Raw genomic sequence first — 17,187 nt, 5'->3', positions numbered from 1 at the left:
TTGCAGAGCTTTGCTCAACGAGCATCAGCGGAATCTCGAAATGTCGAACTTTACATGGCGAGTTTTGTGGTTGGCTAACTGAATATTGATCAAGTGGACAACGTAAGCGCGAGGGGTCTTTGGTGAAATTTCCCAATCTTTCTCGCTGGTTCAACAGGTTCCATATACCCCCTGCACCCCCCCCCCCGCCGCCGCCGCTGATTGTGCCCATAAGAACCGGGGGTCAGAAAGCCGGAAGTTGGCCCAATGCTTCTTCAGTCGAATCAATTTGTTTCCTCCAGTGACCTTGACAGGGTCTCGGGAGCAGAACCTCTCCCGTTTTGTATGCTGAGGGAGAATTTAGCACAACCAATGCACCTAACCAGCATGTCTTTCGGATTGTGGGAGGAAATCGGAGCACCCGGAGGAAACCCACGCAGACACGAGGAGAATGTGCAAACTCCACACAGACAATGACCCAAGCCAGGGATTGAACCTGGGTCCCCAGCACTGTGAGGATGCAGTGCTAATCCCTGTGCTGCCCACGTGGACGTGGGTGCATATTACAAAACTGACGCCATCACATAGGCGCGTGCTTTACGCCATTACAACCTGTGCTCAGTTTATCGCTAAGGAAAATGGCGGCACTAATAGCGGGCAGGAACTTCAGGTTGGGTTACGACCCCAGCATTGCTGTCAAGTGAGAGTCAGTCTCTGCACCGAGTTGGCAGCAACAACGTGTCTTTGAATCTGGCTGTGTTGGCCAGTCCATGGCTAAAGGGCCCACTTGCCATCCAATGACAGGCGGGCAAACAAAGTTGGATGGCCAATAGGAGACCCTCCAGCACAGGAGCAGCTACAGCTCATGGTAAGGGAGAGTTTAACCATAACAAAAAGAATTAGTGTAACTTTTACCAATTGAAAATACTTAAACATGACAAGGTATAATTCTTAACTGTTATCTATTAGTTCCAATTTAAGCAATATCCCCATAGACGTAAACTCCTCTTCAGAATCAGTTGGCAAAACACAGAGGCTCATACGAGGTGCTAGTCCCAAACACAGGACAGCCTGCGGCTACAGCTGTGGGGCAGCTACACAAGGCTTTGGGTGTTGGGGGGGGCTCAGTTTCATTCTGGAGCTCTGGTCCCCAAATCCTGCTACCAAAAAGGCGACTTTGATCAATCGACCTTTCAATGACCTTAGCCAGCCTGCAGTAGCAGTTCTGCCGCTGCTACAGTCTTCCCAAAAGTGGTTCGGGGGTTGGGTAGCACTGGCTCCCCCCCCCCGCTCTCCCCACCCCCACTCTCTCCGCCCCCCCCCCCCCCCCCCCCCCACCCCCACCTTATCTGCCTCTGTTGCCATCTCCATCAGCTTCTGTAAACACTGCCAGTCGGCAAGGCGACCGCACCGGGAAAAGTAGGACTTGATTGAAACTCACTCTCCAGCGACTCGCCATTGCGCTTCTCCTGCATGGCAGCTTCGAACGTGCTCTGGAGGATTTTATTCAGGGATCCGATCCACTCGTCCATCTCCTGGTCGCTGTCGGCTGCGAGCAGGTAACTGCTCTTGTCCTGCATCTTCAGCTCAAAGGCAAATCGCCGTATTCTGTTATTCTGCAAAAAGGGAAAGCCGGCTCGTTCACACTTGCTTTCTTTTATTTAAAAGTATTTAGAATTACTGCTAATGACAGCAACCTGCATTTATATAGCACCCCCCCAACATGCTTCACAAGCACATCACCAGGATAAATATGAACACCGAGATACCTGAGGAGGTGTAGCCCAGGATGTTGTGGGAGGCCAGGGAGGAAATTGCGGGTCCTCCAGCCGAGATACTTGAATCATCGATAGTCACCGGTGAGGTGCCTGAAGATTGGAGAGTGGCAAATGTTGTGCCTTTGTTTAAAAAGGGACGCAGGGAAAAGCCTGGGAACTACAGGCCAGTTAGCCTCACATCTGTGGTGGGTAAATTGTTGGAAGGTATTTTGAGAGACAGGATCTACAGGCATTTAGAGATGCAAGGACTGATTAGGGACAGTCAGCATGGCTTTGTGAGTGGAAAATCATGTCTCACAAATTTGATTGAGTTTTTTGAAGGAGTAACCAAGAAGGTAGATGAGGGCAGTGCAGTTGATGTTGTCTACATGGACTTTAGCAAGGCCTTTGACAAGGTACCGCATGGTAGGTTGTTGCATAAAGTTAAATCTCTCAGGATCCAGGGTGAGGTATCTAAGTGGATGCAAAATTGGCTTCTTGACAGAAGCCAGAGGGTGGTTATAGAGAGTTGTTTTTCAAACTGGAGGCCTGTGACCAGCGGTGTGCCTCAGGGATCAGTGCTGGGCCCACTGTTATTTGTAATTTATATTAATGATCTGGATGAGAATTTAGGAGGCATGGTTAGTAAGTTTGCAGATGACACCAAGATTGGTGGCATAGTGGACAGTGAGGAAGGTTATCTCCAATTGCAGCGGGATCTTGATCAATTGGGCCAGTGGACTGACGAATGGCAGATGGAGTTTAATTTAGACAAATGCGAGGTAATGCATTTTGGTAGATTGAACCTGGGCAGGACTTACTCAGTTAATGTTAGGGCATTGGGGAAAGTTACAGAACAAAGAGATCTAGGGGTACATGTTCATAGCTCCTTGAAAGTGGAGTCACAGGTGGACAGAGTGGTGAAAAAGGCATTCGGAATGCTTGGTTTCATCGGTCAGAACATTGAATACAGGAGTTGGGACGTCTTGTTGAAGTTGTACAAGACATTGGTAAGGCCACACTTGGAATACTGTGTGCAATTCTGGTCACCCTATTATAGAAGGATATTATTAAACTAGAAAGAGAGCAGAAAAGATTTACTAGGATGCTACCGGGACTTGATGGATTGAGTTATAAGGAGAGGCTGAATAGACTGGGACTTTTTTCTCTGGAGCGTAGAAGGCTGAGGGGTGACCTTATAGAGGTCTAAAAAATAATGAGGGGCATAGACAAGGTAGATAGTCAATATCTTTTCCCAAAGGTAGGGGAGTCTAAAACGAGAGGGCATAGGTTTAAGGTGAGAGGGGAGAGATACAAATGTGTCCAGAGGGGCAATTTTTTCACACAGAGGGTGGTGAGTGTTTGGAACAAGCTGTCAGAGGTAGTAGTAGAGGCGGGTACAATGTTATCTTTTAAAAAGCATTTAGATAGTTACATAGGTACGATGGGTATAGAGGGATATGGGCCAAATGCAGGCAACTGGGATTAGCTTAGGGGTTTTAAAAAAAAAAAAGGGTGGCATGGACAAGTTGGGCCGAAGGGCCTGTTTCCATGCTGTAAACCTCTATGACTCTATACAAAGAGATGTGAGGACAGGTGACGAAAAACTCGGAGAGGTCTGTTTAAAGGAGGGTCTTAAAGGAGGAGAGAGAAGTTTAGGGAGGGAATTCCAGAGCTTGGAAGGTCAGGGCCTTTCATGCGTCGGTGCAGATGCGATGGGCCGAAGGGCCCCTTCTGCACTGTGGTATTCAGTCATTCGGTGAAGGCACGCCCACCGATGGTCGAGCAATTGAAACTGGCGACGTGCAAGAGGTCGGAATTGGAGGAGCGCAGAGATCTCGGAGGGTTTGTGGGGTTGGAGGAGATGACAGAGAGGTATCGGAGGGATTGGAAGACAAGGATGAGAATTTTCAAACGGAAGCGTTGCCAGGCCGGGAGTCGATGTTGGTCAGTGAGATGACGGTAGGTCAGTGCCGTGGTAAAAGTGTAAGTTAGGGTATGGAGAGAGTTTCGCATTGGGCAATATGGCTCTGCAGTGGAACCCTGATGTTTAAAAGACTAACACTGGTCTCAAAACGTGAATTCTGTTTCTCTCTCCACAGATGCTGCCAAATCTGCCGAGTTTATCCAGCATTTGCGGTTTTTATTTCAGATCTCCGGCACCTGCTGTATTTTGCTTTTGTTTTAGGCTCTTGATAGACACCTGATTACACACCTGATCCTAGGAATAATGGACATACTGACAGACACTGTTAGCCATCCTTTGACCAGTCCTGGAAGGTAAGAGGCCATTGCAGCACTGCAACACTTCAGACAATCAGTCATGTCTGCACCGGTTTAAGTTTGAGTTAATTTATTAAGTTTAAGTTTATTTATTAATGTCACAAGTCGGCTTACATTAACACTGCAATGAAGTTACTGTGAAAATCCCCTAGTCGCCACACTCCGGCACCTGTTTGGGTACACTGAGGGAGAATTTAGCATGGCCAATGCACTTAACCAGCATGTCTTTCGGTGTGTGGGGGGAAACCGGAGCACCCGGAGGAAACCCACGCAGACACGGGGAGAACGTGCAGACTCCACACAGACAGTGACCCAAGCCGGGAATCGAACCGGGTCTCTGACGCTGTGAGGCAGCAGTGCTAACCCACTGTGCCGCCAAGCCCCCACTGCTTTACTCCAGGAGTCTAGTGCTCGAATTTCCCACTGCCTCCTTGTCAAGCCATCAGAGGCTTCAGGTTGAAGAAGCTTTCCTTCTGTACATAATCATTCAAAATAAAAACTCTTCAGATAGGAGCAGATGCAAAATACGTTGGATTGGGAAGAACCGTCAATCGTTAGTTGATTTTTCTTGTCTCACCCACCATTGGATCACTTTTGCTTTAAACTTGAAGTAAATCATCAGTTCAAGCATTCAATTCCCTACCTGGACCACTCCCATACACGAGTCCAGAAAGATCGAACCCTTCGGTTCCTTCGAGATTTTCTCATCTTTGTAGAAATTGAGAATGTACGACCCATCTCCAAGCTGTGTCAGGTGGAAAAACCGCCTCTTGAACGACTGAAGAGAAAAATTGGTTTCAGAGCGTCAGGCACGAAGGTTTTGGTCCCAGTCTGCATCATGTATCACTCGCTGCCCGATAACAACTTCATTCACTGTCAGCCGTGACTCAGAGGGGGACACTCCCACCTCTGAGCTCAAGTCCCACTCCAGAGACCTGAGCACAGAATGAGACTGACAATCCAGTGCAGTACTGAGGGAGTGCTGCACTGTTCAGAGGGTCAGTACGGAGGGAGTGCCGCACTGTTCAGAGGGTCAGTACGGAGGGAGTGCCGCACTGTCAGAGGTTCAGTGCTGAGGGAATGCTGCACTGTTCAGAGGGTCAGTACTGAGGGAGTGCCGCACTGTCAGAGTGTCAGTACTGAGGGAATGCTGCACTGTTCAGAGGGTCAGTGCTGAGGGAGTGCCGCACTGTCAGAGGGTCAGTACTGAGGGAGTGCCGCACTGTCAGAGGGTCAGTACTGAGGGAGTGCTGCACTGTTCAGAGGGTCAGTACTGAGGGAGTGCCGCACTGTCAGAGGGTCAGTACTGAGGGAATGCTGCACTGTTCAGAGGGTCAGTACTGATGGAGTGCCGCACTGTCAGAGGTTCAGTGCTGATGGAGTGCCGCACTGTTGGAGGGTCAGTGCTGAGGGAGTGCCACACTGTTGGAGGGTCAGTGCTGAGGGAGTGCCGCACTGTCAGAGGGTTTGTACTGAGGGTGTGCCGCACTGTCAGAAGATCAGTACTGAGGGAGTGCTGCATTGTCAGAGGGTCAGTGCTGAGGGAGTGCCGCACTGTCACAGGTGCCATCTTTCATGTGGAATATTGAATCAAGGCCCTCTCAGGTGGTAGTAAATGATTCCACTATTTCAGAAAGCCGGGGACTTCTCCCGATTTCCTGGGCCAGTATTTATCCCTCAAGTAACATCATAGAAATATCATCCAGCCATTATCACATTGTGGGAGCTTGCTGTGCACATATTGGCCGCAGCGCTTTCTACAACAGTGGCTACTTTGGGTTCAGGACACCCTGAGGTCATGAAATGCAGGTTCTTGCATAGTTTAGGGTTTAGAATCATCGAATCCCTACAGGTGGCCATTCAGCCCATCAAGCCTGCACCAACTTTCCAACAGAGCATCCCACCTCGTAACCCCACTTATTTACCCCTAAACTACACAGCTCAGGACACTAAGGGGCAATATAACATGACCAATCAACCTAGCCCGCATATCTTTGGAGTGTGGGAGGAAACTGGAGCACCCGGAGGAAACCCACACAGACATGGGGAGAACATGCAAACTCCACACAGACAGTGACGCCAGGACGGAACTGAACCCGGGTCTTTGGCGCTGTGAGGCAGCAGTGCTAATATGAGAGGCCGGCGTGAAAACCCAGTCCTGAAGAGGTTCAGTGTTAAAGCAACTTGGTGAGATAGTTCAGTGCACACAAGATTAGGTCTTGCACACGGATGCAGTTCCTACACATGGTGCAATGACTTCCTCCAACATACTGCTGACACACAGTTCCAGCCATCATCTCTGCCCATCAATTCTCCAATCTCTGACGATCTTTAATTAAATCCAAGTCTGAGCTCAAGCTTTTCGCAGCTCCCCCCTCACAAGTGGGTGGGCACTGGTTATTCTGCCTGAACCTTTCCACTCGGCCATGTCCCCCAACACCCGACCGCCCCGGTTCCTGAAGCCACCCAATTCCTGACTCAGCCCCCCTCATATTCCCCCGCCCGCCCTCCTGCCAACCTCTCATAGCTCACTGCTCCATCCTCTCTCTTAATTTATCTCGGGGGATGCCTACGAGGGCAGGCTGTAGGCCGCGGCACCCGTTTCTTTCTCCCACTGATATAGAGAGCGGGACAGGTGCTGCATTTCCATATTGCCTGTCACAGCCTCAGGACTTCCCAAAGAGCTTCAAAAGACAAGATAGGAGGACATGAATTAACGTCAGGGCCTTTCATCGTTTAGAAGTGCGGTCACTGCTGCAGAGTAGGAAACGCGGTAGTCATTCAGTGCACAGCAAGATCCCAAACACTGCAGTGTGATAATGACCAAATAAGAGGTCTTTGTTGAGTCATAAACATTGCGTGAAGGTACACACCCCAGAATTTACAATGATCATTATTATAAACTATTAAGCGCTGTTGATTAGTTTAGAATAACTTGCCCAAGTGAAGAATATTAGGAACTACTTTAAGGATCTTTTTTGATGCACAGTGGAAAACTAAACACAAACTGTGAAGGGAACACTCACCCTCATCGTTACACTGATCGCACTGTTCATGTTGCCTTTGTGCAACCATCCTTGTTTAGTGATCCCTCCTTTCTGTGAACCCAGTGAAGCTGTGTCCTAGAGTTAAGAAAAAAGACAGATCTCCATGTTATCAATTCACACACAATTATTTCAGAAACTTCAGACTTCTTTCTTCGAGTTACACACCACCCTGGAAATATATCGGCTGATCCTTCACTGTCGCTGGGTCAAATTCCTGGAACTCCCTCCCTGACAGCACTGTGGGTGTACCTACACCACAGGGACTGCAGCGGTTCAAGGCAGCTGCTCACCACCACCTTGTCCAGGCTAATTAGGGATGGATAATAATTGCAGCCTCTTCCAGAGATGCCCATAATCAAATACTGCGCCTGAATAATAGTCTTTTTTAAAAGCTCAGTACTGGAAGCAGAGAAGACCACTGATTTCAAAAGGAAATGGGATGATCGTTTGAGGGAAATAAACTTGCAGGGATAGAGTGAGGGGAATGGGACTGACTGGATTGCTCTGCAGGAGCTGGCATGAACTCAAATGGGCCAAATGGCCTCCTTCTGTGCCATGAATGACTCTGAAAGGACCCTCTCCTGCACTTTCCTCATGGCCTCAACGTTGCTTACAATTATTGAGCAATCTCATTGGTTCCAACATGGGCTGTGACATTTGGATTCTCCGTCTTCCTCTCCCAGTGATGTTTTTAACCCTAGCACCATGTGGCAGTGTACCTGGGATGGCACAGTGGTTAGCGCTGCTGCCTCACAGCGCCAGGGACCCGGGTTCCGATTCCCAGCTTGGGTCACTGTCTGTGTGGAGTTTGCACGTTCTCCCAGTATCTGCGTGGGTTTCCTCCGGGTGCTCCGGTTTCCTCCCACGGTCCAAAGATGTGGGGGTTAAGTTGATTGGCCATGCTAAATTGCCCCTTAGTGTCAGGGGGACTAGCAGGGACAATACGTGGAGCTATGGGGATAGGGGCTGGCTGGGATTGTGCTTGCTGCAGACCCGATGGGCTGAATGGCCTCCTTCTGCACTGTAGAGATTCTATGACAACCAGTTTCAATCCACAAAAATCAAGGTATTAGTTATGGGCCATTTATTTTCTCTTCGTTCTGAGATCCAGACTGATTGCAATATCTTTACTGTAGGGACCTTGACAGATATTTAAAAACATATCAGGAGAAGACCATTCAACCCCTCGAGCCTGTTCCACAAGCACATAGCCGATGTGTTTGTTAACTCCACCTTAACCCAATAAAAATCAATCTCGGTGTGAAATTTTCCACTCATCCCCATGACATCACCCTGAATGACAGCACGGTGGCACAGTGGTTAGCACTGCTGCCTCATAGCGCCAGGGACCCAGGTTCACTCCCAACTTTGGGTCACTGTCTGTGTGGAGTTTGCACATTCTCCACGTGTCTGCTTGGGTTTCCTCGGGGCGCTCCGGTTTCCTCCCACAGTCCAAAGATGTGCGGGTTCGGTGAATTGGCCATGATAAATTGCCCCCAAGTGTCAGAGTGACGAGGAGGGTAAATACGGGGATAAGGCCTGGGCGGGATTTTCTTTTTATTCATTTGTGGGACCTGGGCATCGCTGACTGGCCAGCATTTATTGCCAATCCCTGGTTGCTCATGAGATGGTGGTGGTGATTCTTGTCGGTACAGGCTCAATAGGCCAAATGGCCTCCTTCTGCAAGCTTCTCCCTTTGAACCAAGACTAAGCTGGAAACTCCCTGCCCCGCACTGGTCAGTAACACAGCACGTGTTTTATGTGTTCAGGGAACCAAGACAGGAAAGGTACTGAACCAGTGCAAGGGCATCACTGACTCAACTTGGCAAGCCATGTGTCACGTTCCGACAAACATTCAAGCATTAAACCAAATCCCTTCAACGTTTCATATGTTTTATTGAGGAAAAGCAATTCACTCACAAAGCCTTGTGGATTTCAATTACACTTTACACAGGGTTTCTTAGCTTCCACTTTGTCACTAATCTCTCAAACTCAGCTGGCAGGAGATTGGCTGAGAATCAAAGTGCAATTTAACTTCAGAGTTTTTTTAAAAGGACAAACTGATTATCCCTTCATTTTGGTATATTCAATAAAAGGCTTATCGCATTTAATATTTATTTGCAAAGGCAATTTGCCTGATCTACTCAAAACGGAGATGTTATGCAAATTATTCTGTACAAAGCCAGACACTGGAATAGCAGTTGGCTATTTAAGAGATAAAGAGATTAGCCAATCATTGAAGATGTTTATTTTACACCAAAGTGGAGCCTAATTACTTGACTTCAGCAGGAATTTTGTTCTCTTTTTCAGGCTCTGATTATCCTGACCGTTATCTCATAAATCTGTACCAGAACACACACTACATTTAACCCTAACATCCTACCCAAACCTTTCAAATGTGCCTTTATTACCGAGTGTCAATGTCTTGTCAATTATATTGTTACAGTTTTTTAAATGTCAATTAGAACTGCTACAGTTTGTTAATGTTAATTATATTGTTACAGTCAATGGCTTTTAATGGTTTTTGAACATTTATATAAATAGGCGAAATCTTGTTTAATTTACTGACTTTTGTCTAATTTATTGAACTTTGTTTTATCCAGAGATTACAGACAGGAAGGTGCAGTGAATCGTCAGCCCTGGGAATGATGTTTGACTTTGATGAGCTAAGTTTCCTTTTGAAGTTTGATTTTTGTCAGTGTCCCACCGGGGGCTGTCACCTCCTTAAGAGCCCTGGAAGATCACAAGAAATAGGCATGCTGCCCCTCAAGTAAGGTCTTGGCTGGTCTGATGAGGCCTTCACTCCACCCTCCAATCTGCCCTCCAAGAAACCGTCGATGGATCAAAATCAAAAAGCCTTGAATATATTCGATTGCCCAGTCTCCATCACCTCAACACTCACCAGGCTCTGGGAGAAGAAATTCGTCCTCAACTCCATCTCACACCGGAGACAGCTCTTTGGAAACGGTACCCCCTAATTTTAGATCCCACACAAGGGGAGAAAACCAAACCCCTCAGCATCCACCCCATCAAGCCCGCTCAGAATATTATGTTTCAATAAGATCACCTCTCGTTCTTCTAAACTCCAATGGCCGTTGGTCCAATCTGCCCAAATCTTTGCAGTGAGACAAACCGCGTCATTCTGGCGAATCACCACTACATGCTGTATACTAAGTACTTAGTATACAGAGTGGCACAGTGATTAGCACTGTTGTCTCAAAGCTCCAGGGACCTGGGTTCGATTCCTAGCTTGGGTGAATATCTGTGCAGAGTCTGCATGTTCCTCCCGTGTCTGCGTGGGTTTCCTCCAGGTGCTCTGGTTTCCTCCCACAGTGCAAGGATGTGCAGGTTAGGTGCATTGGCAATGCTAAATTGCCCCTTAGTGTCCCAAAAGAAGTAGGATTTGTGGGGTAAATATGTGGGGTTTTGGGGAAAGGGGCTGGATGGGATTGTTGTCAATGCAGACTTGATGGGCCGAATGACCTCCTTCTGCATTGAAGGTTCTATGATTTTTGATTTGATTTGTCACATGTATTAGTATACAGTAAAAAATATTTTTTCTTGTGCGCTATACAGACAATGGGTCAATACTTGAGCAACAAGAAGAGAATCTTAAGGATGTCCGCAGTTATTAACATGTGAATTGGATAGAAAGTTCAGGATATTAAGGGATGCCCCACGAGATGTGTCAATCTCCAGAACTTGCTTCACTGGTTTGGGCATGAATAATTAACATAGCCTTTATTTCCAGCAAGATACAATACTTTAATTTCACAGCCCCCCCCTTGTGTCTCGTTAACTGAAGAGTTTACTGGATTTGCATGTTAATTATCCATTAAACTTGTGACAGAAAGTTCAGGCGCATAATGTATAGTCTCTCTTTAATAATGTGATAATTGTGAAAGCAATGCTAATCAACCACTCTGGTCCAGAAATTGTACATTTAAATTGCGGAGTCTCACTCCTGGGAAGTGACAAATTCTCCTCAGGAATTTTATTACACAGCAAATTTGAAATGTTTTCAATTTTTTTCTTAATTTTCCTTTCCCCGCTTTCTCTTAGTCTTCCTTTCCCTCCCGTAACAAAACAGATACTGCTGGAAAAACTCAGTAGGTCTGACAGCTTTCTGTGGAGAGAGAAACGGAGTTAACGTTTCGAGTCTGGATGACCCTTCATCTTCTTTCCCTCGCTTTGTTTCACTTTCCTGTTGTTTCACTTGCTGACGACACCACCCGTAGTGGGTCAGATCTCAAACAATGGCGAGACAGAGTACAGGAATGAGATAGAGAATCTGGTGAACTGGTGCGGCGACAATAATCTCTCCCTCAACGTCAACAAAACCAAGGAGATTGTCATCGGCTTCAGGAAGCGTAAAGGAGAACATGCCCCTGTCTACATCAACGGGGATGAAGTAGAAAGGGTCGAGAGCTTCAAGTTTTTAGGTGTCCAGATCATCAACAACCTGTCCTGGTCCCCCCATGCCGACACTATAGTTAAGTCCACCAACACCTCTACTTTCTCAGAAGACTAAGGAAATTTGGCATGTCAGCTACGACTCTTGCCAACTTTTACAGATGCACCATAGAAAGCATCCTTTCTGTTGTATCACAGCTTGGTATGGCTCCTGCTCTGCCCAAGACCGCAAGGAACTACAAAAGGTCATTAATGTAGCCCAATCCATCATGCAAACCAGCCTCGCATCCATTGACTCTGTCTATACTTCCCACTGTCTTGGAAAAGCAGCCAGCATAATTAAGGATCCCACGCACCCCGGACATTCTCTTTTCCACCTTCTTCCATCGGGATAAAGATACAAAAGTCTGAGGTCACGTACCAACCAACTCAAGAACAGCTTCTTCCCTGCTGCTGTCAGACTTTTGAGTGGACTTACTTTGCATTAAGTTAATCTTTCTCTACACCCTAGCTAGAAGTGTAACGCTACATTCTGCACTCTCTCGTTTCCTTCTCTATGAACGGTATCCTTTGTCTGTGTAGCGCGCAAGAAACAATACTTTTCACTGTATCCCAATACATGTGACAATAATAAATCAAATCAAACTTTCTGTTCCTGATCTGACTCTATTAATAGCCCTCATGCTGAGTCCTTCCAGCATTTTTCTGTTTTTATTTCAGATTCCAGTATCTGCGGTATTTTTGTTTTTATTTTGCAAGTAATTAAATGGTTTGGTTGCACTCCGATGCAAATTAAAATGAATCTGAAGGTGCAGAGAGTCGGGGAGGAGGAACTGAAATTCACTCCAGATCTTGTCAAGTAAACAGATGTGGAGGCTTTGGAGAGGGTACAGGAAAGATTTACCAGGATGTTGCCTGGTATGGAGGGCATCAGCTATGAGGAGAGGTTGGAGAAACTTGGTTTGTTCTCACTGGAACGACGGCACTTGAGGGGTGACCTGATAGAAGTCTACAAGATTATGAGGGGCGTAGACAGAGTGGATAGTCAGAAGCTTTTTCCCAGGGTGGAAGAGTCAATTACTGGGGAGCATAGGTTTAAGGTGCGAGGGGCAAGGTTTAAAGGAGATGTACGAGGCAAGTTTTTTTTACACAGAGGGTGGTGGGTGCCTGGAACTCGCTGCCAGGGGAGGTAGTGGAAGCAGATACGATAATGACTTTTAAGGGGCGTCTTGACAAATACATGAATAGGATGGGAATAGAGGCATATGGTCCCCGGAAGGGTAGGGGGTTTTAATTCAGTCGGGCAGCATGGTCGGTGCAGGCTTGGAGGGCCGAAGGGCCTGTTCCTGTGCTGTAATTTCCTTTGTTCTAAATCAGGTACAAGTCAAGCAGCAGAGTGAAGAATGGCTACCTCATCTTTGTCAACATCTTCATCAACTTCAAAAACATGGACTGGCAGCTTCTCCGGCCTTGGTGCTTTGCTATTGGGAAATAAACAATAAAACACAGTGTCATTGGCAGGTATGAAAGCAATGTATTTTCTTCAAAAATTCAGAGCTGGATTTGTGAGGGGAAAATAACTTATTTTTAACTATCTTGCACCTTTCACAACCTTAGGACATCCCAAAATGCATTGCAGCAAATGCAGTACTTTTGCACTGTTACAATATCAGCAACACAGCAGCCAATATACACACAGCAAGATCCCACAAACGGTAATACGATAAAGGGACCAGATAATCAGTCCATGTGATGTTGTTTGAGGGGTGAATATTGGCTGGAACACCGGGGAGAACCTGCCCCGTTCTTCTTCAAAAATAGTGCCACGGGACCTTTTGCATTGAGCTGAAAGTGCTGAAGAGGTCTCATCTGAAAGATGGTACCTCTGACAGTGCAGCACTCCCGCGGCACGCCAGCTGAGAGTTTTCTGCCCAAGTGCCCGGAAGCTGGACTTGTTCCTGCAACCTTCTGAGCCAAGAGGCCAGAGTGCCACCCAGCGAGCCACAGCGGACACAGCGCAAGGCCAAATCAAAAGAAATGATAGTGAAACCTGTTTTCTTTATCCATACTGTATGAATTCTGGTACAGTGAGATAGTTATTAAATGGAATCTGACTTGTGAGGCATCTTCCATTCCTGTACTGATCACGGTCCAAGTTTTTTTTCCCTCGGTGGTGTTCCAGGCTGTGACCCTCGGTGGGATTTTCCAGGCCCCCCGCGGTGTGTTTTCCAGAGGTGGAAGAAGCTCGCCACTGGCCACAGGAGGGATCTTCCAGCCCCAGCTGAAGTCTGCAGCATTTTGTGTGGCTCACCTGTCCCGGGGAACCCGCTGCGGGGGAGGGGGTGAGTTAGCTACAGCGGGACTGGAAGATCCTGCTGGCAGGAAGGCCTGAAACATCCCACCTTCAAAGTTCCATCATCATAAAATCAATTAATTCGGTAAAATTCTCCAACTGAATGTCTTAAAGTCCCGTGTCTGGTTTTACAATGTGGAGGTGGAATTTTCAAATGACTAAATTGTGAACTAATTTAATTATAAATTACTTTTAATTTTAGAGTTTAAAATTTTTTTTTTGTTTAAACCACTTCAATCCAATCAAAGTCCAATTCAAAGTCTCTGAGTGAGACATTCCTGATCCAAGCTGACAAGATGTGGAGATGCCGGCGTTGGACTGGGGTGAACACGGTAAGAAGTCTCACAACACCAGGTTAAAGTCCAACAGGTTTATTTGGTATTTGCTACCAAATAAACCTGTTGGACTTTAACCTGGTGTTGTGAGACTTCTTACCAAGCTGACAAGACAGGGCTCTCACTTCCTGTCTTAGGCTTGATCTACATGATCCAAGCTGATTGGAGCAGGCATTGCACCTCCTCCAAGGTTGGATCTCATTTGCATCTTAGCCAAAAGGCCGAGATGCTGCTTTTAAAAATGGCTTCAAATGAAGCCTCAGTGTAACCTCATGACTTCAACCAAGTGCAGCACATCGATACTACACTTGATCTTAGCCAAAAGGCGAATTTAGAGTTTTAAAATTACTGCAAAGAGACTTGGTTCACACACTATAGTGACACTACACACATCGCGTCCTTTTACTGTAATAAAGAGTCGGATTGAGGGTTAAACTCAGATTTACATTGCAGACCATTAAGCCTCACTGATGGGAATGTTAACAGTTAATATCTTCTCATCTCAATGTGCATTTAAAACAGATTTGGTATGCACACCTTTCTGATCATTTCCCACTTTGCATTGAACAAGTGTCTGAATGATCAGTTACAATCGTCTGGACAGAGAAATCACCTAATATAATTAGGTGAGGCAATGGCCCAGTGCTATTATCGCTAAAGTATTAATCCAGAAACTCAGCTAATGTTCTGGGGACCCGGGTTCAAATCCCGCCACGGCAACTGGTGGAATTTGAATTTAATAAAAACATCGAGAATTAATTATTTACTGATGACTGGGAAACCATTGCCAATTGTTGGAAAAACCCATTTGGTTCACTAATGCCCTTTAGGGAAGGAAATCTGTCCCCCTTACCCAGTCTGGCCTACATGTGACTCCAGAGCCACAGCAATGTGGTTGACTCTCAAATTCCCTCGGGTAAATAGGGATGGGCAATAAATGCTGGCCAGCCAGCGACACCCCTGTCCCATGAATGAATAAAAAAAATTATTATCCTAGTCATAGAATCCTACAGTGCCAAAGGAGGCCATTCGGCCCATCGAATATGCACCGACCATAATCCCACCCAGGCCCTATCCCCACAACTCCTTTACCCTAGCTAGTCCCCCTGACACAAGGGTTAATTTAACATGGTCAATCCACCAAACCAGCACATCTTTGGATTGTGGGAGGAAATCGGAGCACCCGAGGAAACCCATGCAGACACAGGGAGAATGTGCAAACTCCACACAGACAGTGACCCAAGCCGGGAATCGAACCCGGGTCCCTGGCGCTGTGAGGCAGCAGTGCTAACCCACTGTGCCACTGTTTCTACACACCTCTGCAAATTGAGCACGTTTGCTCCTCAATATCCCTCCGAATATCTGGGGTCTACAATGAACACTTCACAATATGCTGCCCCTTTTTTATTCCTAAACTCTACCCACAAAGCTTCATTTGAAGCCCCCTCCAAGATATAATCTCTCCTTACTGCAGTAATTGACTCCTTAACGAATTAAATTTTGAAGTTTGAAACTTTAAAACTTCATTAGTTAAAGAGTCACTTACTGCAGGGTGGCACAGTGACACAGTGGTTCGCACTGTTGCCTCACAGCGCCAGGGATCCGGGTTCGATTCCCAGCTTGGGTCACTGTCTGTGCGGAGTCTGCACGTTCTCCCCCGTGTCTGCGTGGGTTTCCTCCGGGTGCTCCGGTTTCCTCCCACAATTCGAAAGACGTGCTAGTTAGGTGGATTGGCCATGCTAAATTCTCCCTCAGTGTACTCAAACAGGTGCCGGAATGTGGCGGCTAGGGTATTTTCACAATAACTTCATTACAGTATTAATGTAAGCCTGCTTGTGACACTAATAAATAAACTTTTAAAATTAACTTGCAAACTTTCCACCCACAGTCCACAGACATGTAGTTTAGATGGATTGGCCATGCTAAATTGCCCCAAAGGTGTGTAGGTTGGGGAGACGAGTGGGGTAAATACGTGGGGTTACGGGGATAGGGCAGGAGCAAGACGCTCTGTGAGAGAGTCGGTGCAGACTTGATGGGCCAAATGGCCTCCTTCTGTACAGTAGGGATTCTATGGTTCTAAGCCACGTGAGGAGATCAGAACACAGATGGTCAAAAAGGCAAGTTTTAAAGAGCTACTTAAAAGGAGAAAGCGGAGAGATGGAGAGGTTTAAGGAGGGAAATCCTAAGCTTTCGGCCTGGTCAGCTAAAGGAATGGCTGCCATTAGTGTCGCAAATAAAACGGGGGACATGCAAGAGGCCAGAATTGGAGCAGCGTAGAGATGTCTAAAGGTTGCGAGGAAGGGGGAGGTGGGGAGGGGTGAGGCCATAGAGGAATTCGAAAGTGAGGGATAAGATTTTTAAAATCAAGATGTTGCTGAATGAAGGGCCACCATGGTTCACAAGCCCAGGGGTCGCGGGTGAACGTATCTTTGTGCAAGTTGGAACGTGAGCACTCCAGGGTTTGGGGCGAGCTTCAGTTTATGGAGGGTAGAATGTGCGCGACTTGCCAGGTGGACATTGGAATAGTCAGGTCCAGAGGGAGGAAAGACATGGATGACGGCTTCAGTGGGCAATAAGATGAGGTAGGGTCAGAGATGAAACAGGGAATGAGAGAAGAAAATGTCCAGAGTCACACACAGCCAACTATTACTCAGCCAAACCTTGTGAATTAATGACATTAATTCAGCGGAAGTACAATTAAAGTTCTTCCACCGTTTGAAAAGTTACCAATCCTCGAAATCAGGCAGCATCCAAAACATTAAAACTCTGAACTGAAAACATTTAAAGGCAGCTGTGAAGTTGAGACTCTATTTTTAAAATTAAAGTATTTCACTTCAAAAAGCAGACCAGGTGTTAGTGAGAAATGAGTTCACTCACTTTGGCAGCTGCCTGAAGTCCCCTGAGTAATCTTCATACTTGTAGTGAACAAGGTGCCAGTCAGAGTTGTAAGTCTTGATGCACTGAAAAGAAGAACAAGGCAATGCTGAATTTTGTATGCTGTGTAGAATTTTACAGCACAG

The 17,187-nt window shown here is 46.7% G+C and overlaps 1 protein-coding gene across 7 annotated transcripts in view; it reads right to left on the bottom strand.

Annotated features, from left to right (window-relative positions):
• The window catches only part of LOC144499506 (dedicator of cytokinesis protein 9-like), a 359,791-nt gene that overhangs the window by 180,835 nt on the left and 161,769 nt on the right, over positions 1-17,187 (bottom strand). For all 7 annotated transcript variants that reach the window (XM_078221534.1, XM_078221537.1, XM_078221538.1 and 4 more), the window contains exons 4-8: positions 17,045-17,127; positions 12,891-12,960; positions 7,046-7,141; positions 4,663-4,797; positions 1,421-1,595 (exon numbers count right to left, since the gene is read on the bottom strand). In XM_078221534.1, coding sequence (XP_078077660.1) covers positions 1,421-1,595; positions 4,663-4,797; positions 7,046-7,141; positions 12,891-12,960; positions 17,045-17,127 — 559 coding nt within the window. The remainder of the gene's footprint in view (positions 1-1,420; positions 1,596-4,662; positions 4,798-7,045; positions 7,142-12,890; positions 12,961-17,044; positions 17,128-17,187) is intronic.

The sequence above is a fragment of the Mustelus asterias genome, chromosome 10 (assembly GCF_964213995.1).
Source record: "Mustelus asterias chromosome 10, sMusAst1.hap1.1, whole genome shotgun sequence".
In the NCBI taxonomy this organism is placed as follows: Eukaryota; Metazoa; Chordata; class Chondrichthyes; order Carcharhiniformes; family Triakidae; genus Mustelus; species Mustelus asterias.
Note: the sequence above shows the minus strand (reverse complement) of the source record. Positions and strands in the feature narration are given on the sequence as shown.